General features: G+C 43.1%; 1 protein-coding gene across 1 annotated transcript in view; it reads left to right on the top strand.

Annotated features, from left to right (window-relative positions):
- The first annotated feature begins 200 nt into the window (after positions 1 to 200).
- MAN1A1 (mannosidase alpha class 1A member 1) overlaps positions 201 to 25600 on the top strand; it is a 173884-nt gene continuing 148484 nt past the window's right edge. The window contains exon 1 of the mRNA XM_040965569.1: positions 201 to 803. Coding sequence (XP_040821503.1) covers positions 201 to 803 — 603 coding nt within the window. The remainder of the gene's footprint in view (positions 804 to 25600) is intronic.

The raw sequence follows: 25600 nt of genomic DNA, 5'->3' as shown, positions 1-25600 counted from the left end.
CTAAAGGAGCCGCCCCCGGGAGAAGACCTGGCGGGGAGCGCTGTCCCCGGGGGGATCCCGCAGCCCGGCCGCACGGCTTGGATGGCCTGGATGCGCTCGAGCCAGCCCCGCAGCCGCTGACGCCCGGCGGCGGCGAAGTTTGGCTGCTGAGCGGTGCGGCGCCGGACCCCTGGACAGACGGCCAGCCGGCGGCCGCGGCGATGCCCTTGGGGGGGCTCCTGCCGCTCTTCGGCAGCCCCGCGGGCGGCGGCCTGGGCGGGGGGCTCGGCGGCGGCGGCGGCAGGAAGGGGTCTGGTCCCGCCGCCTTCCGCCTGACGGAGAAGTTCGTGCTGCTGCTGGTGTTCAGCGCCTTCATCACGCTCTGCTTCGGGGCGATCTTCTTCCTGCCCGACTCTTCCAAGCTGCTCAGCGGGGTCCTGTTCCACTCCAGCCCCGCTTTGCAGCCGGCTGCGGACCACAAGCCCGGGCCCGGGGTGCGCGCCGAGGACGCGGCCGAAGGGCGAGCCCGGCACCGGGAGGAAGGCGCGCCTGAGGACCCGGCGGTGGACCTGGAGGACCACCTGGCCAGGATCCGCGAGAACCACGAGCGGGCCCTGAGGGAGGCCAAGGAGACGCTGCAGAAACTGCCCGAGGAGATCCAGAGAGATATCCTGCGCGAGAAGGAGAAGGTGGCTCAGGACCAGCTGCGGGACCGCGCGCCGTTCCGGAGGCTGCCTCCGGTGGACTTCACGCAGCCCATCGGGGTGGAGAACCGGGAGCCCGCCGACGCTTTGGTCCGCGAGAAGAGGGCCAAGATCAAAGAGGTGAGTGCCCCGGGCCAGAAACGCGTGCCGGAGGCCCCGTCGTCTGGGAAAATGGGTCCACCCTTGCAACTCCAGATTGCTTGTGTGAGTGCAGGGGGGACCCAGAGGTTTTCCCTTCCCATCAGGAGCCAGGTCAGAAGCTTCTTCTATGCTCCGTTTTCAGTGTCACACCAGACACGACCCGTTTTAAAATCTGAGGTCAAACCCCCTTGCTTTGAACTTGCATGCTCAGAAGAGCATCAGCCAGACCAGGTGGATACTAGACAGGTGATGACAGGCTGCAGAGCAGAACTGAACAACCTCTTCCACTCCGCTCTCCCCCTCCCGCCCCCATCCAGCTGGGACATGGCTTTAATAGAAACGCAGAGTCTCAATCATGCCTGATGAAACGGTTCCAGCAGAAGCCAGCCCAGCCGGTGTGAAGTCAGGTGGCCCGTTCTGCCAGGTGGCACTCTTGTGTACATACAGGCTATAAAGGTGAAACTTGAGAACTCCTCATCACAGGAAGGATATTACTATTTGCTTGGCGGGGGGAGGCGGCGAGGGGGCGTTTTAAAAGCCAGTGTGCTGCCTCTTGCATTTCTGGTGTACTGTCAGAGATCTGGAATTAGGTGTGATGCAACAGGTTTGCCTGCTCAGCAACCCATGGTGACCAAGTTAATCTAGCACAAACATGGACTTTGGCAAGTGTTGCATAATTTCTTTCTGGCAATTTTTGCTTAGGACTTGTAACAAGCTTAGTTCGTGGACAGCTTAAAACTCAAGGAGATCTCAAAACCCCTCAAAGCCTCCTGTTTAAATGAGGAGAGTTGAAGGACTCGGTCAGTGACCGAGTCAGGACTGAGGGGAAGCCCAGACTTGTGGCCAGGCACCTGTTACCAGGCTCTCTGTCAACGAGCCTCCCTCCAGGACTGCTCCCCGCCATGAAACTGTGCCAGCTGTGTGTCACACAAGAGTCCAAAGGGGCAGGAGCTGAATCAAAAACATGCCACGCCAAACTCCGTTCAGTTCTGTAAAATACATTATGCTTGGAAGTGGTACTTTGGCATTTTGAAAAGTGGTAGTCTGTGAACGTTCATTAATTTTTGACTTTTGTGCTCTCCTACTGGGTGATACTCAGGAAAGGAAGCCTCCTGATTACCTGTTCAGAAAGTATGCAGAATGGCGAAGTGGTGGGGACGGTGTTTTGCTTGAGTGGCTGCAAAAGCAGGCGGTCTGTTGCTGCCGGATATGAGACCTTAAGAACAGATGAGTTTGGCGAAGCTGTAACTGGACCAGTAAGAGTGCACTTGAGTCCTTCACCTGTCTTCTAGGAAGGATGCCTTTCTGTTCCCCGTGCGTGTAGCTCGCTTCTCCAGTCTTCCTCTCTTTTGGCTGTGCTCTGGCCTCTCAGGTTTAGCAAACCTCCCAGACTGGGATGAGTGCTGCTCTTCCCTCTTCATGAAATCCCATCAGTGACATCCAACCAGGGAAGAGGATCAAGGCTGTCCTGACCGAGCCTTCTCAACACTGTCCTACTGAAACAACAGGCAATCTGTATCTGCATGTGCTAACGTTAAATATAGAGTTTAATTTATGCATTTCTTGCATCTGAATTCATATGAGTTGCCAGGTAGAGTGCATCACAGTGTCCCCAGGAAAGATTTTCAGTTCTGTAGATGTTCAAAAGCTGGTAGCACTGACCAGTTGTAACAGTGCGTTTGGAACAGAAGCACTGCAGGAGGAGCCCTCCGTTGAGAAGGCATGTTAACTGTGCCTAGCCATCTTGAAGTCATAAGTTCTTAATTAGCCATGCACAAGAAGCGGCTGTGGCTTCTGTATAAATAGGAAACTAACATTTTAGCACCTAGATGTTTTGAAACTGCCCAGTTTTGCATAAAGTGGTGACACTAAATGTGTTCTTTAAAATTCCATGTTGCCTTGAGAACCCAAAAGAGCCAACATAATTACCTTCCGTATTTAGTCCCTGGATAACGGAAAGAAATGGATTATGATTTTCCATTAGATTAGTTCAGGCAGGTGTCTGCCTTTCTAAATTAAAGAGTAACACATGCTTTTCTAAAACCATGCTGTTAGAAAGAGTGGCTGCCCACAGTGAATGGGGTACTGGACTTGATACGTTTACAATCAGTTTGGGGAAGTGCTGTGTACTTCTTGTTGTAGACCAAGGAATTTTTTTTTTTTGCTTTAATTTTGTTCTTTATCTGTGTTTTTTAAATTCTCTTTATACTTAGGTTATGTAGTATACCTCAAAGCAGTAATGTCTCTGTTAAAATAGAGAAGGCAAAAGTAGGTGTAACATGTTGGACACTTAGACTGTAATTTAAGACAAACCTTGCTTCAATGAATTTGGTTCCTTTTTTTAAAAAAAATAATACGAACACAATTGCATTATTGCACTTCAGAAGGTTTTTATCGTATTTGTATCTTTAAAGGAGAGGCAGAGAAGTTGCTTTTAATACCTTTATAAAAAAAGTTTTGAGTGATTTCCATACTAATATGTTGGATGGTGAACATTTGATGTAAAAATTCAAGTTAAAAATAAAGATATTGTTTCCTTTGTCCCTCTGAAAACTTTGTAAATGAACGAATTCTGGAATGTTCCTGAAACTAATGGTATGAACATACAGAGTCCACATTTATTTTCATGACTTTGGTCTTATGTTTGTGTTCTGGTGTGCTTAGATTTTAATAGCAGTATTGGAATGACAAAGCACACAAGTTCAGTAGCATGATGGAACTTCTAGGAAAATAATGCATTTCTTCTACTCCACCTTTTTAAAAAAAATTCGGAAGTTGGGTTTTTCGGTTTTTTTTTTTTTTTTTTTGGTCTGTACTATGAGTTTACACCATCATTTCAGACAAGGTTTATCGTTCAGTTTGGGGGAATGGGCAGTTTATTGTTCCATTTCTTGGGTAAAGGGAGTTGAATATGAGACCTCAGAGAGGTTTCCTTCTGTCTGAGACTGTAGTCTGCATCAACCTCACTCACTCAAGAGTGCTTAGGCTTTGGGACTGTAGTGTAAGACACTGGGGCCCGTCAGTAAAGGGGTCACAAATGTCTTTTTCTCCAAACAAGGCATTATTAGTCTTTTATTCTAGGCCTTCTACAACCATCAATAAATGTTGATATTGGTAGCTAGTAATTAAAATAGATTTTTATTATCTTTTAGTTTGGCCTTCTACATACAGCCTTGAACATAATATATAATTATTGGCAGCTGATTATTGGCAGTTAACTCTTTTTTTCATGAAGATCAGATTTGGGAATGATTTACTTTGATTTAAAACTAAGGAAATTTTCAAACTTATTTTTTCAGTTTATTTCTATGAGAAGTTCTGATATGGAAAACAGTGCTTACAAAACAACAAAAGCCACAGTTTGAAAAGCTGACCCAAGGAGCTTGGGTCGCTTGCCTGTTCCACAGCCCCCAGCTCCGTGATATACCATGTCCTTGAACATGGGCCAACCAGCGAGCATTCCTCTAAGAGCAGGGAGAGGGCATGCAGAGTTTGTAAAGGCTTCTCATTAACAAGAAGACCTGTAAATTAAGGTTTAGAGTAGAAGCTGATTAATTTAACATTAATATGCAAAAGCAAGAGAAGATTGTTAATGGATAGTTAATTATATTTAGGCTAATCTCTGCAGTTACTGATAAATTCTCTGAGGAGAATAGTCTGTCTTTTGGAATTCTGGAATTCATATGGTTAAGGCTCAAAAAAATGGTCAGAAAAATAGATTTTCTGATCGATGCATCGTTATTTCTTAGGTGAACTGTTAAACTGATACATCCTGAGAAACTGAACCTAGTATTTGACCACCATTAAAAAAGGGGGGCTGTTATGTGAGATCTAACTTTGTTGAAATGCATTGGAGAATTTACATATTTGAGTCAGATTGTTGCCTGAGCTGTGGTAGTACAAATTCTTTATGTAAGAGTTGTAGGATATATCTTAAGGACAAAAGGAAGAATACATGCAGATCTGTGTCAGCGAGGAGGGATAAGTACAGAGCGAGATCCGCAATGGATCCACAATGCCCTGGGATTGCTATTATTCCCCAGCTCAGAAAAGCACCTGTCATCTTTTCATTTATGATCCACAGAGTCATCATCCTTGTGTGTGTTGGAAGAATGTGATTTTCGATTGGTGAAAATAAGAACAGCAACTTCTATCTTGATAGCATAAAATGTTCTGTCAGTTGTTTTTTCTCTAAGTAAGTGAAATGATAAACGAGAAACTGGTGTTTAAGTAATTTAAGGAAGAGAGATTCTGGGCCCGACGCTGTAGTCTAGCAGCTAAAATCCTCACTTTGAACATACTGGGATCCCATATGGGCGCCAGTTCTAAACCTGGCAGCCCCGCTTCCCATCCAGCTCCCTGCTTGTGGCCTGGGGAAGCAGTCGAGGATGGCCCAAAGCCTTGAGACCCTGCACCTGTGTGGGAGACCCAGCCAAAGCTCCAGGCTCCTGACTTTGGGTTGGTGCAGCTGTGGCCATTTGGCTTCTTAGGGAGTGAATCAGTGGATAGAAGGTTTTCTTCGTTGTTTCTCCTCCTCTCTGTATAGCTGACTTTCCAATAAGAATAAGTTAAAATCTTTTTTAAAAAATCAGAGGTTTAAAGTTATGGCATATTGAGCTGAAAATTACATCACCAGTTAGTGACAGGATTGAGAGTGAAAGTTCCCATCTTCAGTGAGTTCTGCTGACTGTTCCCCGCGTGGCAGTCTGTCTCCTGAATAAGACTTCTAAGTGTGTTCATGGACTGCATTCATTGCAGACCCTGATGTACAGTGAGTTCGAAACAGAGCCAGGACAGTTCTGATCCCGTATTAGTGTTTGTGAACTGTAATAGTTTTTAAGCAATTGCAGCTGGTGGCGTGATGTTTTTAAAGCTTCCAGAGAAAGTTTAATATAACTTCCCCTCTATGCTTATAATGCTGTCTGTGTGAAATGGAGGCATTTGTTATTCTTCATACATTGGTATAAAAAGAAGTGAGGATCAAGAAGGTAGGGAGAAAGAAAGTATGACAGAGTCTGTGATGTGCAGTGTGGGGGGAGGGTTGCCCTGGGAAGAATGGAGTGGTGTGAGAGGCTCTTTCAAGTTATTCCTGTACACAAGCTCTTCTGACATTGTCCTATGCGTAACAGAAGTGGTAGCTACTTTAAAAAGGCAGACACACATTTCAGACTCACACATATTTATTGGCCATTCTTTCCAGCCAGATGGGTGGTGGAGACTCCTGTCTGTTCCTGCTCCATTCACCTGTGCAATACAGTGATTTGAACGATGACTTCTGGCGACCGGTATAGTGGTATAGCCAGTTAAGTTGTTGCCTGCTATGCCAGGTTTCCATAATAGACTGCTGGTTCAAACCCTGACTACCCACTACAGTTTTGGTAATACGTCTGGAAAGGTAGTAGAAAAGGTCCCTAGTACTTTGGCCCCTGCACCCGTGTGGGAGACTAACTGGAGTTTCTGACTCCAGATTTTGGCCTGGCGCAAACCTAGCTCTTGTAGCCATTTGGGGAATAAACCAGTGTGTGATAGGCTGATCTCTCTTCCTTTCTCTCTCCTTTGCGCTCACGCCTAACTCTGACACTCCGCCTTCCTGATTTTTTTTTTAAGATTTACTTATTTTATTGGAAAGGCAGATTTACAGAGAAAGATCTTCCGTGTCTATTGGTCCACTCCTCAAGCGGCCACAACTGCCAGAACTGAGCCAATCAAAGCCAGGAACCAGGAGCCTTTTCTGGATCTCTCATGTGGGTGCAGGGTCCCAAGGCTTTGGGTCGTCTTCCACTGCCTTCCCAGGCCACAGGCAGGGAGCTGGACAAGTGGAGTGGCCGGGATACAACTGGTGCCTATATGGGATCCTGGTGTATGAAGGAATGCACTTTAGCTGCTAGGCTATTGCGTGGGGCTCAGACACTCTGCCTGTTATATAAACAAATCTGAAAAAAGAATAGGTTCTAGACTTAAATGACCTGACTTCTATTACTCACTAGCTTTGTGACCTTCTGCAAATGACCTAATGTTTTAGAGTCTCAGCTTCTCCATTTGTGAAATGGGAATGATAGCATCACCCACTTCTTGGAATACTTAAAATACACATGCGGTGGACACCTCATAAATGTTACTTGTTGCTTATTTCTGATCCCCGCCGAAAGCCAGTAAGCCAAGGTTACCTTTTCCCATCCACTGTTCAACAAACCTAGAAGACAGATAATCAAATCTCAAATGATCAAAAAAGTTTAAGTTTTGGTGTATAAAGAAATAACTTTCCAGTTCATCTAAATGATCTCTCCAGACGGTGATGACCTCATTGTGTGAGGGTTAACTCCGGTTTTCTTATATTTCTTCCACATTCAACAAAAACCCTTATATACCTTTAACATCGTAAACTTACTGCGAGTATACCTCTTCAGATTCTGTGTTTCACAATATGTGCTGACGGATGAATTTGTCTTCTCTCAGTCAGACATGCTTTATTCCCGAAGCGTCTTCATCTCAGAGCTCTCCCAGTAGGCTTGTCTCAGCCTTCAAAACATTCCTCAAAACAGTAAGATGGGGTAAAGTAAATTTTAATCAGGATTGTCTTTGGATGAATTTATTTTACTTTTTTTAAAGATTTACTTTATTTTTATTGCAAAGTCAGATATCCAGAGAGGAGGAGGAGACAGAGAGAAAGAAAGATCTTTCATCCTATGATTCTCTCCCAAGTGAGCGCAACGGCTGGTGTTATTCTGATCCGAAGCTAGGATCCAGGAACTTCTTCCAGGTCTCCCACACGGGGCGCAGAGCCCCAAGGCTTTTGGCTGTGCTCAACTGCTTTCCCAGGCCACAAGCAGGGAACTGGATGGGAAGTGGAGCAGGTGGGATTAGAACTGGCGCCCATATGGGATCCTGGCGTGTTCAAGGCAAGGACTTTAGGTGCTAGGCCATGCCACCGGGCCCTGTTTTTGGATGAAGTTTGGTTTTTTGTTTTGTTTTTGTTAAAGGTTTATTCAAAAGGCAGAGTTACAGAGACAGGAGAGACAGATGTGTTCTACCTGCTGGTTCCCTCCCGAGATGGCTCTGCTGGTTTAGACTGGCCAGGACTCCATCCAGGTCTCCTGTGTGGGTGGCAGGTTCTACATACTTGCGTCAGCTTCTACTGCCTTCCCAGAAACATTAACCCAGGACTAGATTAGAAGTGAAGCAGCCCAAACTTGAATTCATATTTCTGTATGAGATCTGGGGTCTCAGGCAGCAGCTTAACCCAGTGATTTACAATGCCAGTCCTGGAGGAATGTTAAGAACTTAGGAAAAATTATGTAATTATGGCAAGTTCTATAATCAGATTAAGTCTATTACCTCGTAGTCAGGGATCGTAAAAACCAGTGGTATTTTGGAGCTTGCGAAGAGTCTGGCCATTTTGAGAGCTTCACGTTGAACTGAAATACACTAGGATTTTAGATCCTGAGTGAGTTCCTGAGGTCCAATACTCATTTCTGCAGCTGAAAAATGGGACCTGCTGTGCTGGAACTTCCCAGGATTCCCTCAGTATTCCCAGAAACAGAGCCTGTAGGGTGAACCTGTGCATTGGAGACTGGCTGGTCGGGGTCCTCCCCCTTCCACAGCCCAGGATGGCAGGGTGACAAGCCAACCACAAGAATCCTAAGGACATCCTGGAGGGAGGTGGAGCATGCTTTGTTCTCAAGAATGGGACAGCTCTGCCCCACCCCCACTGGGTGTAGATAAAGACTTCTGTGATCTTAGGTACTTGAAAGAAAACAAAATGAGATTAAGGTTTAAGAGCATTGAGGAGGCACAGCCCTCATTTCTGCCATAAATACTCTGGCAGTTGCTTTAGGTCCATTAGTGCTCGGCAGTCTTACAGATAATCCAGAACAGAGATGATAGAATTACATAGGACACACATTCATTGTATTGACTTGATTTCTATAAATGGAATAGCTCCCTCCTGCTCAGTTTTTTCTTTTTTGGGGGGGGTTGGTCTGTTTGCTTCCCAGGCTTGTAAGCTTATGAAAAACCCAGTCCCTGACTTGCTCTGCTATTTTCTGATCACCGTTGCTTTGTGTGTTTCACATAGGCAACACTCACACTATATTCTATTAACGTCATCCACTTGCACCCTTCAAGTGTTTGCGTGTGGATCTCCATTAGATTGTCCCGTGGCCAGTCCTTTGTTTGGGGTGTTTAGTATGAGCCACTTTAGTCTGAGAGAAGGCCTAGAAATAAGGAAAGAAAATCTGAAAGACAGCCTCCTAGTTCAGGAAGTTTACTGAAAGTAGCACACTACACTCAGAAGCAAACTTGTTGCAGTGCTGTTGGGGAAAGCCTGTAGGCCCGTGTTTGGAGTTTAGGGGAAAAGGTGTGGGGCAAATTGATGTATACAAGCCTGTGAAAGACTGGCTGAAATGCAAACTCAGGCCACCCAAGGAGCATGAACCATTGCTGGAGGCCAATCCTCCTTCACAGAATGGTTTGTTTGTTTGTTTTGTTTTGTTGTTTTGTTTTTTCCAGATCACTTGGCTCTTTTAAGGGTCTAGAGGGTCTCAGACAGGCGGCCAGGGCTCTAGGACCATGCTGGGATTGGCACAGCTAACTTCTCTGGTGTGTAGGCCTGATTGTTGAACTGTAGTCCTCTTTTGTATGAATGTTTACTGTTGCTATTAAAAGGGTGTGTTGCCTGACTATTTCTGTCTGTTGGAAGATAAGGCAAAAAGACAAGCCTGTGGCATAATTAGGGCAGCATAGGGAAATGTGCCAGATCTCAGGACCTCTTTCCAGCTGCCTGAAGCTTCCCCACCAGTACTTCCCTTCTTTGCTGGATTGCTTGCTCAGACTCGCAGTTACAGGTGTATCCTCAAAGTTGCTCAGCAGAAATTACACTTGGAGATATGTCTTAGCAAGGAACATAACAAGTTAGGAAGAGCAAGTATCTTTCATGGTGTTATTTTGTTATAAACTAGTGCTTGCTTGGAAAAGAACATTTTGAAAGTACACAGAAGTCGAAAAATGAAAATCAATCCTTCACAGTTCATTCCTGTCATAAGCAGGGTCATTGCTAACCTCCACTGCCACAATGTGGACTTTTTTTTCCCACCACGGTTGTAGTGTCTCATTAACAAAAAATCATTTTATTTGAAAGAGTTACGGAATGAGAGGGGGAGACAGACAGACATTTTCCATACCTTCGTTCACTCCCCATGTGGCCACTACAGCTGCAGCTGGACCCATTAGGGCAAGGTCCCAAAGCCTTGGGCCATCCTCTGCTGCTTCTCCAGGCCATAGCAGGAAGGTGGCTGGGTAGTGGAGCAGCCAGCACTCAGACTTGTGGCCTTGGGAGATACGGACATCACAGCTAGTGGGTGCTGTGACACTTTGCTGACCCAAGCTTTGTTGTTTTGCCATAGCAGAAAATGTAATATAGAAACATAATTTAAGCATTTCCTCATTGTGATTTGTGTAGAGCAGTGACTTTATGTGGAATTAGGTTGGGAAAAAGGCCTAGCTCTGAAGCCTGGGGGCGGGTGTAACAGAGCAGACCAGTATCATCAGCTAGCTGCAAAGCAGGTGCCTCCCTGAAATCAACAGGTAGGGTTTTAGACAGGTAGGTCAAAAGAAAACCAAAACTTTAAGTAATTGACTTCTCCCCTGTATTGAGAGAACCCAATAAAAAGTGCTCGTTATTGCCAGGCATTTGTACTGCCTCCCAGCAGCACACCTTGCCTCAGCCTGCCTCTCCATCAGTTCTCCTTTCTTCACTGTTGAGCCCCAGTTGGGACTTGGTTCCAGATCTATGGCAAAGGCATTAGCGTCTCCTATGGATCCGGGCAGGGAGGTGGGAGTGAGTGGGTTTTTTTTCTTACTTTAGAATTCATCAGAGAAGTTTCCTAACCTTGTTAGCTCGAAGATGAAGATCAAACATGGTCCAAGTTGAGTTTCAAAAGTGGTTTTAATGGCGCCGGAAAATGGGCAAATCTTACAAAGCTGAACTCTCATAAAAGAAAATTAACAAAAAAGACACCATTCATTCATGAGACTTTATAGTAACATACATTCTTATGTTTGAAAGGACAGACAAATCTTTTTATTCTCGAGACCTTTAGGGTTTTAAATAGGATCAGTAGACTTTTTGTCTAAGATGTTTGATTTTTAAATAAAAGCATGATTTGTTTATGATGTGTGAGCTCTAATGGTTTTTATTTTAAAGATTTATTAATTTTTATTTTTATTGGAAAGTCAGATCTACAGAGAGGAGAGAGAGAGGAAGATCTTCCATGCACTGATTCACTCCCTAAGTGACTGTAATGGCTGGAGCTGAGCCAGTCCGAAGCCAGGAGTCCAAAGTCTCTTTTATGTTTCCCATGCTTGTGCAGAGTCCTAAGGCTTTGGGCCGTTCTCAATTGCTTTCCCCGGCCACAAGCAGGGAGCTGGATGGGAAGTGGAGCTGCTGGGATTAGAACCTGTGCCCATATGGGATCCTGGCTTGTTCAAGATGCAGACTTTAGCCACTAGGCTACAGTGCTGGGCTCTGTTTTTACAGTTTCTTGTTTGTGGGTTTTTATTTTACTTTGTTCTTTGGTAGTTGTTTGGTAACTCCTTAAAGTGTTTGTAGTTACGCATTTTAACATATTTAAGAACTTCATGTTTCAGAACTTTATTTCTATTCTGAAAAGTCTGCCAAATACCAGAACTATTTAAATCTGGCCTGGAGACTGTATTAACTTAATGAGTAGTGATTGACATAAATATTATTTTTTTACAAATTGTGGTTTGAAATGATAGTAACTTTAAAATATTTAGGCATGTTATTTTGTAGTCAGCTAGCAGTGTTGAAAATTAAATCTAATCCACTCCGGTTTTCAGCTTGTAATTAGAAATGCCTGATCAGTCCATATTATGATTTACAGAGATATTTGCCAAAGTCAGCAGTTTTATAAGTCATTCTTAAGAAATGTAAATGGAACTTTATGTAGTAAAAGGGTGTTTTATAATTGGCATATATTTAATAAATTGTATACATTCACTCATTTTGAAAACTTCAGCTGGCCTTCATTACTTACTCCTTCTGGGGTTACTTAACATAGAATGCCTAATGAAGAACTTGATAACTGTCAAGGGGAAAGGGAGCTTTGGAGGGGCATAAGAAATGGAGATGATTTATTAACTGCTGTTGAAAGCTGTATTAGCAGTTAGAGTGAATAAAATTACAACTTCTGGAATATTCTATCAGTAGTAAGATAAAGGTACAGTGCAGGTTTTAAGTCTTTATTTTTTTCTTCTACTGTGGGTATGCCAAATTTCTGTGACCGTGAATCAGTCCTGAGCAGGGCAGGAGGAAGAACCGCCTCTTCCTTCATTCATTTGCCATCAGCTCGTCTGTCTGGGTTTCGTTGAATTTACAAGGCTTTTAAACACAGACGTATCAGCAGGAGTTACTCTGGTCCAGTGTGATGCTCTTTCAAGTCATGAAATAGCCCACGAGTTATGCCCACTGGTCTTTGGAATCTTTCTCCTAAGAATGCACGCAGTTATTATTGCCATCTTTTGAGAAGGCTTTTTTTTTTTATAATAGTCAAAGGTCACATCTAGCAAAAAGAGTGACGTAGGACTGAATTAACTTTTCACAGTTTTAAAGTTTTCTGACTGATTTATAAAATGAAATTTGAGTCTGTTTTCTTTAAACTTCAAGCCTTGCTGTGAAAATGATTCCCAGACCATCTTTTGCATAGGTACCACTTTGCTGAAATAAGTATTGTTAATTGTAAGATTCCTTGAAAGATCATCACTTGCGTGAACATAAATGTTGTGTTGTTTTGTTGACAAATCAGTGTGCCTTATATTTATACCCTATTTCTTTTCAGTTACTTTATTTTTTAAACTAGGCACGTTTCTGTTCATTCTTATCTCGAGCAAATGCACGGTATTGAATAAATACTGAATGAGGACTGTTACATCGCTTCTCGGCCTTTTGGCTAGGATCGAGTGTAGAACTGTTATTTTTCTTGTGTTTCACTGTTATGCAAGATAAATCTAATTAAAGCCGGCTGGAGTTTTTTTTTATCCTGTTTGAACAGAAAAATTTGAGAAATAAAGGTGTTTCAGTAAGTCATGCATGCAGTACTGCAGTGAATTGAAAAGTTATAGGTAAAGTATTCCTTCCCGCTGGCGGAATCAGAATTTCACAATCATATTCTTATAATATCACAATATAATATGATATTATAAGCAAGAAAAAGAACATTGTTCTTCTGTTTCCCAAGTTAACGTTGTATCTCCTGACATGCGCCACCTCATACACTTGATTATATGGCTGATACTCTGGATTTGCAAGAAGTTCGGTTAATCCTTCTCTTACATTGCCCTTCTCACAGTTATAGTGGTTCTCCCATTTCATACAATCCAAATCTCAAGATGTGCCACGATCACCAAAAATGTTAAAACACAGCTTTCTCAGCTCTGTCGCTAGAATTTCTGAGTCAGTGGACATGGGTGGACCCCTAAATCTGCCTTTTCAGTATGCTCTCATGTGGTGCTGATGCAATCAGGCCAATAATTTCAGTTTGGAAAGCATTACTCTAGCGTGAATGTCTAATTCCTTAGCTCCTACACGTTGAATTCAGTGTGTGTCTTGAGTCATGTTTCCAATTATTTACTGGGAAAAGCTCATTAAACTTAAATCGTTGCTGTTTCCAAAGCACATGTAAGTGAGAATGTTATCTTGTTCATTTCATTTCTCCCAAAAAGAGTATCCTTTTACTTGCTCCAAATGTATGTCTTCATGCAGCCCTTCCTATATATTTAACCTTTACTGATCTCCCTTCCTGCAAATCCCCTTGTCACTTATTGTTTCTGCTTTTGAACCATGTAACTCTGATTTCATGCATGTGTGTATTTGCTGATTTCAGACACTTCACAGTGGAGACGTGTTATTCTCTTCCCTGGGTTCATGGTCCAGAATTTGACATTAGAATGTGATTCATCTTAAGTGTGCACAAAGTGATAAACAATTTCATTTAATATCACCATTTTTTCTTTTTACAGTCTTGTTAGTTTTTTGAGCAGTGTATCAGAATAGCAACACCTGTGGGCCTCCCCTTCCACACTTGTGAACTGGGGCCAATAATTCTCTATTGCAGGAATGGAAGAGTTAAAATAGAAAGTATATGTGAATCAACATAATGCTTGGCATGTAGCATTATTCAGTCAATATTTACTTATTTATTATCAACTAAAGATGGATCAGAGTAATAATCTTTGACTTTGGCTAAAAAAAAAAAAAAAAAAAAAAAGGAAAGATTGGTAGGTCCCAGCACAGTAGCCTAACTGCTAAAGTCCTCACCTTGCTTGTCCTGGGATCCCACATGGATGCCAGTTCTAATCCCAGTAGCCTTGCTTCCCATCCAGCTCCCTGACTGTGGCCTGGGAAAGCAGTGGAGGACAGCCCAAAGCCTTGGGTCCCCACACCCGCGTGGGAGACCTGGAAGAGACTTTGGGCTCCTGGCTTCGAATGGGTGCAGCTCCGGCCATTGTGGTCACTTGGGGAGTCAATCAGTGCTTGGAAGATCTTCCTCTGTCTCTCCTCTCTGTAGATCTGACTTTGCAAAAATTTTTTAAAAGGCAGGGGTGGGGGGACGGGCGGAGGGGAGGAGGGCGGTTAGTACATAAGTTGAACTCAGTAAGGATTTTTTTTTCCAGGAAAGAAAAGGAAGTTTTAGTTGCAGTATTTGTGTATTGAGCAATATCTTCTATTTCCTATCGTTGTTTTCCTCTGCAGTTGCAGCTGCCAAAATTCCTGCTTCCTGTGGCAGGAAAGTCAGCATTGTTCGCCGCAATTCTATTGTTTTCCCCCAGAGGTTACACTTACTCTTAGGAGGTTAGCAGGAGGAGTGTTCAACAGAGCAGTTTCTCATTCACTCGTCAGGGTCCAGCTTCCTCTGGCATCCTAGCTTGGTGTCACACAAACACTCAGAATAGGGCCGAGGAAGGGAAGCCCAGGAGAAGAATCAGTCTCGAAAACCACTGTCAGACCATCAAAAGCAATACTGTGTGAGCTGAAATGCTGAAAGTCTCGTTCAGAGAGAGCTGTGTGTATAAATTTAGCTCAATAATTAGGCATATGGTGCTTTTCATTTGAGGACGTCGCTGCAGCCTTTGTGATAATATCCGTTGATTATTAGAGCGGCTGCAGCTCTCGCCGTGTTGGCAGTAGAGATTCCTGGTGCATTTAAAACAAGAATTGAAGAGTGAAATGGAAAACTGAATTAATAACTTGCTCTTGGTTGGTTTTAATCTGCTCTTTATTAACTGTAGCTTATGCCTGGAGGATTACATTTGGAAACAGAAAACCAACTAATATTCTAAAAGTTTACTTCCTCTTTTTGGAACATTATCTTTTTTTTTGTTTTTAATTTTTATTTTCTATTTTATAGTTTTGTAGATCTGGGACTTCTCATTTTTCCCACACTTTCTTCCCTCTCCCTTATCCCCCCCCCTTTTGTTCCCTGTGTGTTTTGCAATAATATAGTTCTTCAGCTGTAGTCTCGAGTCCAGCTCTCTTCTCTTAATGTGTGTCATGACATTGTTTGAACGTTATATTCTTAAAGAATTCTGCAGCACATTTTGATTGCTTTTAGTCTTAACATAAGATGCTGAAATTCTTATGCTTCAACAGAAATAATAGCCCTTACTCAAGGATATTTTTAGTTTTAAAAGTGTTTCAGATTAAAATTGAAATCACGAATCACTTAACTGAAAATGGTTAATGCTAAGTGATAATGGTATTTATACTGGACATGAGTGTATTTGGGCCCCTGTTTTTCCCTAGCATTTCAGCCCACCCAAAGCCATAGCTTTCAAGTGTTAGAAATCTGCTTGCCCTTACTCGGTGGTAAGGAACATAGGAAAAGAAAAATGTTTGTAAAACTGGTTCAGAACAGATAATTATAATTTCATAAGTTTGGCAATGAGATCTGGTCCTAGATGTAGCACAGGAACAGGGGCTGAAACAGAGGTTTAAGAACAATTTCCTTTGGGGATGTGAGGGAGGGCGATGATTTTCATGTATTTTTAATGCTTCTTTAATATAGTCCCATTTCAACGCGACCATGTCTGTCTAGGAGCCCGGGACTTGCATGTCTTCAAGTGCTTCTGTGGTTGTAGCTCTCCACCCACCTGTGATGTGGAGAATTACACTCTAGGTTTAACTAGGGCGAAATCACTAGATTCAGGCCTTCGAAATCACTAGAATTCAGGCCTTTACAGGGGACTTCTTGGAAAACAAGAAAGAATTTTGTAGAGCAGTAACAAGGTACCACCCTGAGTTAACCCCTGAGGTGCATTCCTGGTTAGGAGAACTTCTCTGGCTGTGTTTCTTCTTCAGACATGAAGCTTCAGATCTGCACGTTTGGGACTGGCAGAGCAACAGAGATTTAGGGTTTTATAACGAAATATGCTCCAAGTAGTCAGGTGTGGAGCTTAGTCGAGTGACTTGTTCTCTCGTGCTTTTAACCTGATTGTCTATCATTGTGTATTCCTTGGTGTTTTCCCTCAGAGGAGGGTGATAGTAAACCACAGAGGTAGACAGCAATAACCTGGCAGGTCTGGGTTGTTTGTGTTGGGCGTATCTGCGTATTGGTCATCCTAATCATCGGGCCTGTGCATCTCAGCAGGCTGTTGGCGGAAGCCTGAGGGGTGAGCCGCCCTCACGAGGGTAGGGCTTGTTGAGAAAGAAAGCTGTTTAGTGATGTAATTGGTGAACGTGTTTGTGGGTCTGAGCCCCCTGTGGAGTCCTTCTACTTCGAAGTCCTGCCTTTGATCGCAACCCATGCTCCCAAGCAGAAGCATGCGGGAGGTTTTTGGTTTGCAGGCAGCACTTTGAGGATGTGATTTGAAGGTGACAAACCAAACTGACAGCAAGAGAGAAGGGTCTTCCTCCTCCTGGGCAAGATGAGATCCTATAATTCTTCCTATAATTCTCCCCAGCGTACTTTGCCCTCACAAACCCCAGGAGGCACAGAACACTGGTGGATCCAAGAGAGTGTTTGCTATAGACAATGCGCTCCAAAGTTTTTCCACTGTTACATCATGAGATGCCAAGCTAGAGATTTCTGTTGCCAGTAGAATTTTGCCTTAATGTTTAAAATAATAGCTTTATTATGATGATGATTATTTTACTCTTGAACGGCAGCTGTAAATTTTCAGGTGTATTGGTCTTATGAATAATAATAACAACAATGCCCAGTGATTATCTTTCTCTGTAGCCTTGGAGTAGTGATGGCAGCTAAACCAGCACGTTTGATAAAATTGTGACTTGGTTAGAGTGCTTCCTTTTTTCTTCTAATAGAGTGGCTTTGTTACTCTTCCTGTTCTGAGAACTTCTTACCTGATTTTCTTGGTAGCTTGATCTTTATAGACGTCAATAACTGGATTTCTTAAAAAGAGATATTTGTTGATTTGAAAGTTGGAGCTAGAACAAGAGGCAGCTCTTCCATTTGCTGTCTCATTCGCCAGACGGCTACAGGGACCAGGCTGAGGAAGTCTGCACTTGGGAACCAGGAGCTTCGTCTGGTCTTCACTTGGCTGAGAAGGGCCCAAGCACTGGGGCTGACTGCTGCCATTTTCCTGGCCATTTTAGTGAGGTAGATCAGAAACGGAACAGCTGGGACGTAAACAGGTGCCCATATGGGATGCTGGTTTTACGAGTGGCAGCTTTACCAGTTACATCCCAATAACTAGATTTTAAAGTCTCATTCTGCTTCGATTTTTGTCTCCTTTTATCTACAGTTGTCATTTTAGAATGCCAAAGGTATGCAAATAAGTACCACATACGGCGTTCCAGTGTTTTCTTGTTAGGCATTATGCCAACCGCTTTATATACCTGTTCTCACTTAATTATCAGAATGACCTTGAATTCAGTATCGGCTCCTCCATTTGTGCACATATGAAATTTAGGCTAAATGGAATCCAGAAAATTACACAGGGTTGTGAAACTCCTGTAAGCTTGCCTGGAGATTTGAATTTAGGTCTGTCTTGCCCTCAAAAGCATTTTGCCGTCAGGTGCTGTTCGCCTTGGGTTTCCCTCAGTTCCTGGGGCTTTGGCATTCTTCGGGCTCTTGAGCCCTCTCACTGACAACCGGGACTCCTGCGAAGGAAGTAGACAGAAGCAAGGCAGGGAGGGTTGGCGGGGTTTCCATTCCAGCTGTGGCAAACGCTATGGCTTGATTCTAAAAGTACAACCCATGTTCAGATTCTTTGGAAAAGCTTCTCTTAAGAGCAATGTTGTGTCCAACATTAAGCATTATGTTTATTAGGTCATGTTGATGTATTTGACATACCTAAATATTGTATATAAAATATAATATATATAATTTATATAATATGTATTATATATAATATATATACTTAATGTGTACATGGTTTTGGGTATGCCATTATTTCAAATGATGTCTTAAGCACTAGCAAAAATAATTGAGGGTTCTAGAAAGTTGCTTAACTCAAAGCAATAAGAGATCAGACCAATGAGAAAGAGTGCAGGAAGCAACTTCTAAATTTGCTTCATTTTCGATCCCTAATGCTGAGGAAACTATGACTCGTAAATTTTGGCATAGGTATCTTTGTAATTACCTAATTTTTGAGTAAAGATACCATACATTATAGTGGTATTAGACATGGTACTTCTCACAGTGAGGTTGTCAGTGGCGTTTCTGATAGTTTGTGGAGGTACAGAACTGAGACAGGTTTAGTCTGGTAGAGTAGTGCTGCTGAGGGCATGCAAGAAGCAGACCACAGACCACAGGGGTCTTGGAAAGTATTTAGTCTCTGTCCTGAAGTGAGGAGACAGGTTAGGTTAGGGAAATAATAGCAAAGTTGTATTTTCAGATGATACTGATGTCAAGGACGTGTGTTTGAAGGCTCAGCAGTAATGCACATGAGTAATGATATTGGCCTAAGGACATAAAAGTATAGGAGCTACAGAAAGTAAACAGATCCCTGAGATATTTAAAACATAAATGTAAGGAGCAGAATGTTTAGCCTAGTGCTTAAAACACCCTTGTCCTGCACTGCGGAACCTAGAGTGGATTCCCAGTGCTAGCTTCTGACTCCATCCTCCGGCTCACGCAGACCGACCCTGGGAAGACCGTGGTAGCAGCTAACCACTGCCCCTCACACGGGAGACCTCTCAGCTTTTGGTTTCAGCCCAGTGCAGGCCATTGTGTACATTTTGACAGTATGGACCAGTGGGGGAAGTTTTCTGTCTCTCTTAACTCTGAAATAATAGAATCAATATTACAGAAGTTTGGGGGCCCATAATTATGGAGAGTGAGGGAGGCAGTTGAGTCAGATGGTGCCCGAGTTCCTGATTTAAACAAAGAGCTGGTGATGATTGAAATCCCAGGCAGAGGAAGAAGAGTTGGGAGGGAGTGATGAATGTGTGGGGTTTGAGGTAGGATGCATTAGTAAGGAGGAATATCTAATTAGAGTGAGTCTCTTGCAGGCAGTGAGAAGTACTCAGCATTGCAGAGAGAAGTAGAGACTCTTAGACACCAATCTGGAGACCATCAGCCGTGCAAGTAAATAAGCTCATCGTGTCCTATTAGAAGAGATAAAGGCAAAGGTGTCTCAAGAACATTGACATTGAAGAGACATGCAGAGTAAGATAGACAAGGAGCAATCAGAGAGGCAAGGAGAAGATTGGCAGAGTATGGTACTTAGGAACAGTTTGCATGCTTGCTGTTCCAAGGTGCAAGTCTCGGCTCTAAGTTGGATTTGCTAACAAGCAGATTGAAGGTAACATTCCTGCAGTGGAACTAAGGAAGTGCATTGAACAATTCTTTGAAGAAGGTCACTGCGGACGGAACTGGAAAGGCCACAGTGTGCTTGCTGCAATGTGACAAGGAGTGAGGGGCAGACTTAAGCGGAGCAAGGGAGAGCTTACCTGGCATGGCTGAGCGCAGAGCCTGGGCCAGGAGCTGTGGATGTGTAGGGGTTTCCGCTCTCTAGTTTGATGAAATTTAGCAGGTTCCAGCCACTCTGCCCAACGTGGGGAGGAATGCACGTAGACTACACCAGGTTTTGAATCTTCCTAGGTTTTAGAAGCAGAGGGAACACACACTGACCTTATATAACTTTTGGAAAACTTGATACAAGTGGTCATTTGTAAGAATAGAAAAATCCACTCAATTTAGGTTAAAGAAGGGAGACAGGGCCCAGCAGCGTGGCCTAGTGGCTAAAGTCCTCGCCTTGAACGCATCAGGATCCCATATGGGTGCTGGTTCTAATCCCGGCAGCTCGATTTCCCATCCAGCTCGCTGCTTGTGGCCTGGGAAAGCAGTCAAAGACGGCCCAAAAGCCTTGGGACCCTGCACCTGTGTGAGATACCCAGAAGTTCCTGGATTCTGGCTTCGGCTTGGCACAGCACCGGCCATTGTGCTCACTTGGGGAGTGAATCATCGGATGGAAGATCTTTCTCACTGTCTCTCCTCCTCTCTGTATATCTGCCTTTCCAATAAAAATAAATAAATCTTAAAAAAAAAAGAAGAAGAAGGGAGACAGAGGTGTTTATTATAGATATAAAGGGCAGCCCAGCGTGGTAGCCTAGTGGCTGAAGTCCTCACCTTGCATGCGCCTAGATACCATGTGGGCGCTGTTTCTAATCCCTCCAGCTCCCTGCTTGTGGCCTGCGAAAGCAGCCGAGGACGGCCCAAAGCCTTGGGACCCTGCTCCTGGAAGAGGCTCCTGGCTTCTGGCTTCTGCTCAGCTCAGCTCTGGCTGTCACAGCTGCTTGAGGAATGAATTAGCAGACTAAAGATCTTCCTGTCTCTCCTCCTCTCTGTATATCTGACTTTCTAATAAAAAAATAAAATAAATCTAAGAATTTATCATGAAAGAAGTACAGCAGAATGCCACAGGACCTGGAACTGCATAGCCAAAAGCATCAGGAACCAAAACTCTTAATTCTTCACTTCTTTTCTTGGGCAACTTGATTCTTTTCTTTGTAGACGTACCTGCTTTTTTTTTTTTTTTTTTTTTTCTCTGCAGATAGGCTCTCTGTTAGCCAGACTATGGGCTTTACATGGTCATTGCATTCAAGTACTAATGAAGGCTCCAGAAAGCATCTCAGAGGTTCCATTCCAAATTGCCAGTCCGGAATGTGACCCAGCTTTAGTTAGGCATCTAATCAGCTAGCACCAGTGGGGGGAGTATTGATTTTTAGTGTTAAGTGTGGCTGTGGTCTAGAGCCTCGCAAGTGACGGAGAGGAGCGGGTTGCCTGGCTGTGCAGGAACCTCCAGTTTTTCTGCTGCATCTTAACAGTCCAACTCCATGTCCATCCATACACAATGCCTTTGAATCTCTGTCTCTCATTTAGTATGGCTGTTGGCTCATGTTGCAGTGGCTCCCATTCTGATCCAGCTCCTGCTACTATTCCTGGGACAGTAACAGGTGTCAGTACAAGTGCCGAGGCCTAGCTTAGAATTTCATTTCTCAGTGATCTTTTGAGGTGTTCAGGTAGGAGACCTGGAACAGGCTCTAGGCCACTGGCTTCACTCTGTGGCACAACTCCTGCCATTATAGCCATTTGGGAAGTAAGCCGGCAGATGAAGGCTGTCTCTCACTATAACTGCCTTTCATGTAAATAAATAGATATCTTATTTATTTATTTATTTTTGGAAAGCCAGATATATATAGAGAAGGAGAGACAGAGAGGAAGACCTTCTGTCTGCTGATTCACTCCCCAGGAGCCTCTTCTGGGTCTCCCATATGAGTGCAGGGTCCCAAGGCTTTGAATCGTCCTCAGCTGCTTTCGCAGGCCACAAGCAGAGTGCTGGATGGGAAGCGGAGCTGGTGGGATTAGAACCAGCGCCCATATGGGATCTTGGTGCACATACAAGGCAAGGACTTCAGCTACTAGGCTACCATGCCAGGCCCCAATAGATATCTTTTTAAGTAACGTTCTTTTAAGTTTTAGAATTCATGTCCTTGTCCTGTAACATTGAGGTCCCCAAGGCCTGCTGTTTTCATTAGTAGACTCTCAGTTCCTCAAAACCACCTACATTTCTTGTTACTGTTGTCCTTCCTCCATTTTCTATGGGGAGGGGTGATCCTTCAAAAGCTTGTAGAAATTGTATATTATGAAAGAAAGATCTGAATTCTAATTTTTTGCACCAAAAATATGCCTAGAATTTTGTTTTCCACTCATCTTTCGAAGTATTTTTGAATTTACTTATTCAAACAAATAAAGTTTGTATGTATTTCTGGCATGTATCTATCATCTTTTTAAAAAAATATATGCCCATGAGGAGTGACTAATTCTGACTGATAGAATATGCTTGTTTTTTGTGATAAGAGCTCTTAAAAACTACTGCCAACAACTTTCGGTGATAAAATATGTTTAAGTATACTCAAGTCTACTCACCATGTTGTAGAATTGATCTCCTAGAAATATGTAATGCTTTAAAAACTTGCATGTGATTCTCGTACCATCCCATGCTAATCTGTGTTTGGTCCAATGTAAAAATACAGTAGCCAGCCTCCTGCAGTCTCTGTTGTTCTTAATACAGTTTCCTACTCATGGTCAATCGCAGTCTGTCTGAAAATGGAAATATTTGTCCTGGACTATCTCTTAATAGTCCACATTCATGTAGCTTTTACTACATACTACAGTATCATGTGAAACGTGTTGTATTTTAATGCTACTCATCTACTGTAACTAACTTATAAGTTAAACTTCATCATAGGTATGTATGTGTAGGAAAAACTTTGCACGTTCACTACGTTCCAAGCTTTCAGTCCGCCATTGGGTTTTGGAAAACATCTCCCATAGAAAAAAGGAGTCTGTATTAGCTGCCACAATGAACACATCCCATCAAGTCTTAGCCACCTGAATTTTTGTGACTTTCCCTCTTTGCTGCATGTCTTCTGCCCCATGTGAAGAAAGTTCTCTTGCATGTAAGACATCAGGATGGATCCACCTGGGTAATCCTGGCTAATCTCTCATTTGTGGTCATGTTAATTATCCTCAAGTAACTTTTCGTTGTATCTTCCAATTCTCTTTTTGTGCATAAAAGAACATATTCACAGATCCAAGGATTAAAGCTTTGCTGTAGTTTGAGTGTGATTTATTTTCTTTTTCTCCGACTCAAGCAGGAGTTTCATTCTTAGAGTCTTATGTCAGTAGTATTAAGCAGGTAGAAAGCTAATCGGAGTCTGGTGTTCAAAAGGTGGAATCTTTGCAGTATGATTGGATTAGATCGCAGCGTGTGGGTGGGACCCATGATTGAATCCATTAGCAGTAAAAGGGAGAGAAAGGAGACCACACGGGTGTAGATTGACATTCCCGTTTATTGACTCGTCACAAAATGCTGGGCACCCCCTCAAGACTGTCAACAAGAAGGCAATCCTCGGATAAGGTCCGGGGACACTGACCTGTACAGTCACGAACCGAAACAGACCATTTTTCTTTATAAAACTTAGCCTGCCTCACATATATCCTATAGTAATGAAAAATCAGTGAACACAGACATAGACGCTGTGTGTGGGAGGCCATTCTTTCTGCTTACCAGTTGGATCACACACACATGCAGTTTGTAAAGCCAAGCACCGTCCCTTACATGCACAGCGCTCTTCAGCAGTCACTGGTGACTCAGGTGACCTATTGTTGTAATTGACGCTCAACAAACATGTTACCCAAGAGGTGTTTTGTGCCTCATTATTGGTAGGAGTAACCCTAATCAAAACAAACTCCATATACAGTAATTCCTTCTTATAACCAGCTCTGTATGCTGATAAGCAGGGAAGGATAAGCTGATATATTGACATGTAACAAATATTGATAAATAAGAGCATCCTATTCTTTCCTGAACTCTTACTGAAGCCCAGCTGCCTTTGATAGAATATCTTATTTTAATCCCATTATTGTTTCTCTTTTGCAAATGCGTATGCTGTGTACAACAAGAGTATTTAATACATACAGTGTAATGAGAATACTAAAATTCTTCAAGGAAGGGCAGGCATTTGGTGTGAGAGTTTTGAGTTAGTGCTCCGGATGCCTGCATTCCTTCAGTAGAGTTCCTAATTTGATTTCCATCCACTCTGCTTTTGATCCAGCTTCCGATTCCTGTGGGCCCTGGGAGGCAGAGGATAATGGCTCAAGAACCTGAGTCCCTGCTGCCCCCATGGGAGACCTGAATTGAGGGTCTGGGTTCCAGGCTTCACCCTGGCCGAGTACTAATTGTTAGGAACATTTTGTGAAGAGAATAAGCAGATAACAGATCTTTCTCCTTTTCTTGTCCTCACTACTTTCAAAAGAAAATGAAAATAAATAAAAATTTGAAAATCTTGCATTAAAAGTAACTTGATTTACAGTGATTCTTCCTGCATTTTATTAGGTGCAGAATAAAAATCAGGGGTACAAACTCTAGAGCCAGACTTCTGGATTGATTTCCTCCCTCTGCCACTTACGATGCCCAGTGGCCTTCTGCGAGTTGCTGAAACTTCTGGGTGCCTCAGTTTTCTTATCTGTCAAGCAGGGTCTAAGATAGGCCTTATTGGATGGAGTTTTTATTGAGTGTTGAATTAGATGTGATGTTATGTGTAAAATGCTTAGAATTTTGACCAGTAGAATCTTGACTGTTGTCAGTATTATTTAGTTGAATAGTTTACTTTAAGCATTGCTTAAGCATTGACTCTCACAGCTTTTTTTATCCCGCACCCCACCCCCACCCCAAATCACATGTGGCAGTGTCTGGGAACAATAGCTGCCAGGCCTGCTGAGTTGGGGGGCCTGGGGGTGGGGGTCCAGGCTTGAGTGTACTGAGGACAGCGATACTGCCGAGCATCCCGCAGTGCACAGGCGGTCGTCCACACAGCAGTGATGTACCCCAATGTCAGTGGCACCAAGGTTTCATAACTCTGCTTCAAAGATTTTATCAATGATTTCATTTGCAAATAGTGTGCTCAGTCGCTGGAGTACACATTTAGGGGTATGCAAAATTCTGTTCCTGTGAAAAATTGAGCAAATTTTCTTAATTTCCTAATTTTCCATTGAGCTTTATTCTGGGGGTCATAGGAAAGAAATTTGGGAACTCGTAATCACTGTGTATGTGGAATGCTGTGGTGGTTTAGACAATTACCTATTTGTTACCTGTTTAGAATTGACCTATACTATAGTGTATGACTCACAAGGCTTCATACATTTTTGTCAGTTTCACTTGGATTTCTCAGTATTATGAAAAGTATGTACATTTACTGTGAGTTTGGTACTCAGAATGCTGATCACAAGATACAGCTGCTAGGTACTGGTAACGCAGATGAGGCCACAGTCATATTATAGTGAAAATACATTTGTCTTGTGGCCGTTAGCGGATTCTTGCCTTCTAAAACCTTAGCAGGACCATGTCAGTTGTAGCTAAGATTATACCCACTTTAATCCTTTTTACATCATTAATGTTACAACTTTGATGAATCTATGGACATAAAGGAATTACTGTGACATCTCACTGAAACATAAGAAACAGATGTTTTCCCCTCATATGTGTATACCATATTTCAAAGTCAGGATTACCAAATGGGGAGATAAGAGTTTACAACAGACTTACTATGTTGTGAAACGGTTTGTGCGTACCATGCTGAGTTTATTTTGGTGACACTCTATAGCCTGGGACGGTGATAATTACTTCTTCAGAGATTCTGTAATTCACAGGGATCAGCTTTAAATGTTACTGGCATCTTTCAAGAGTTTGTTTCCTGCAGTCTCAAGATGCTGAAATGCAGGAGGGAGGACTTC

The sequence above is a fragment of the Ochotona curzoniae genome, unplaced genomic scaffold, assembly GCF_017591425.1.
Source record: "Ochotona curzoniae isolate NIBS_2020 unplaced genomic scaffold, NIBS_Ocur_1.0 scaffold_3890, whole genome shotgun sequence".
Lineage (NCBI taxonomy): Eukaryota > Metazoa > Chordata > Mammalia > Lagomorpha > Ochotonidae > Ochotona > Ochotona curzoniae.
This window is presented reverse-complemented; position numbering and strand designations above follow the sequence as displayed.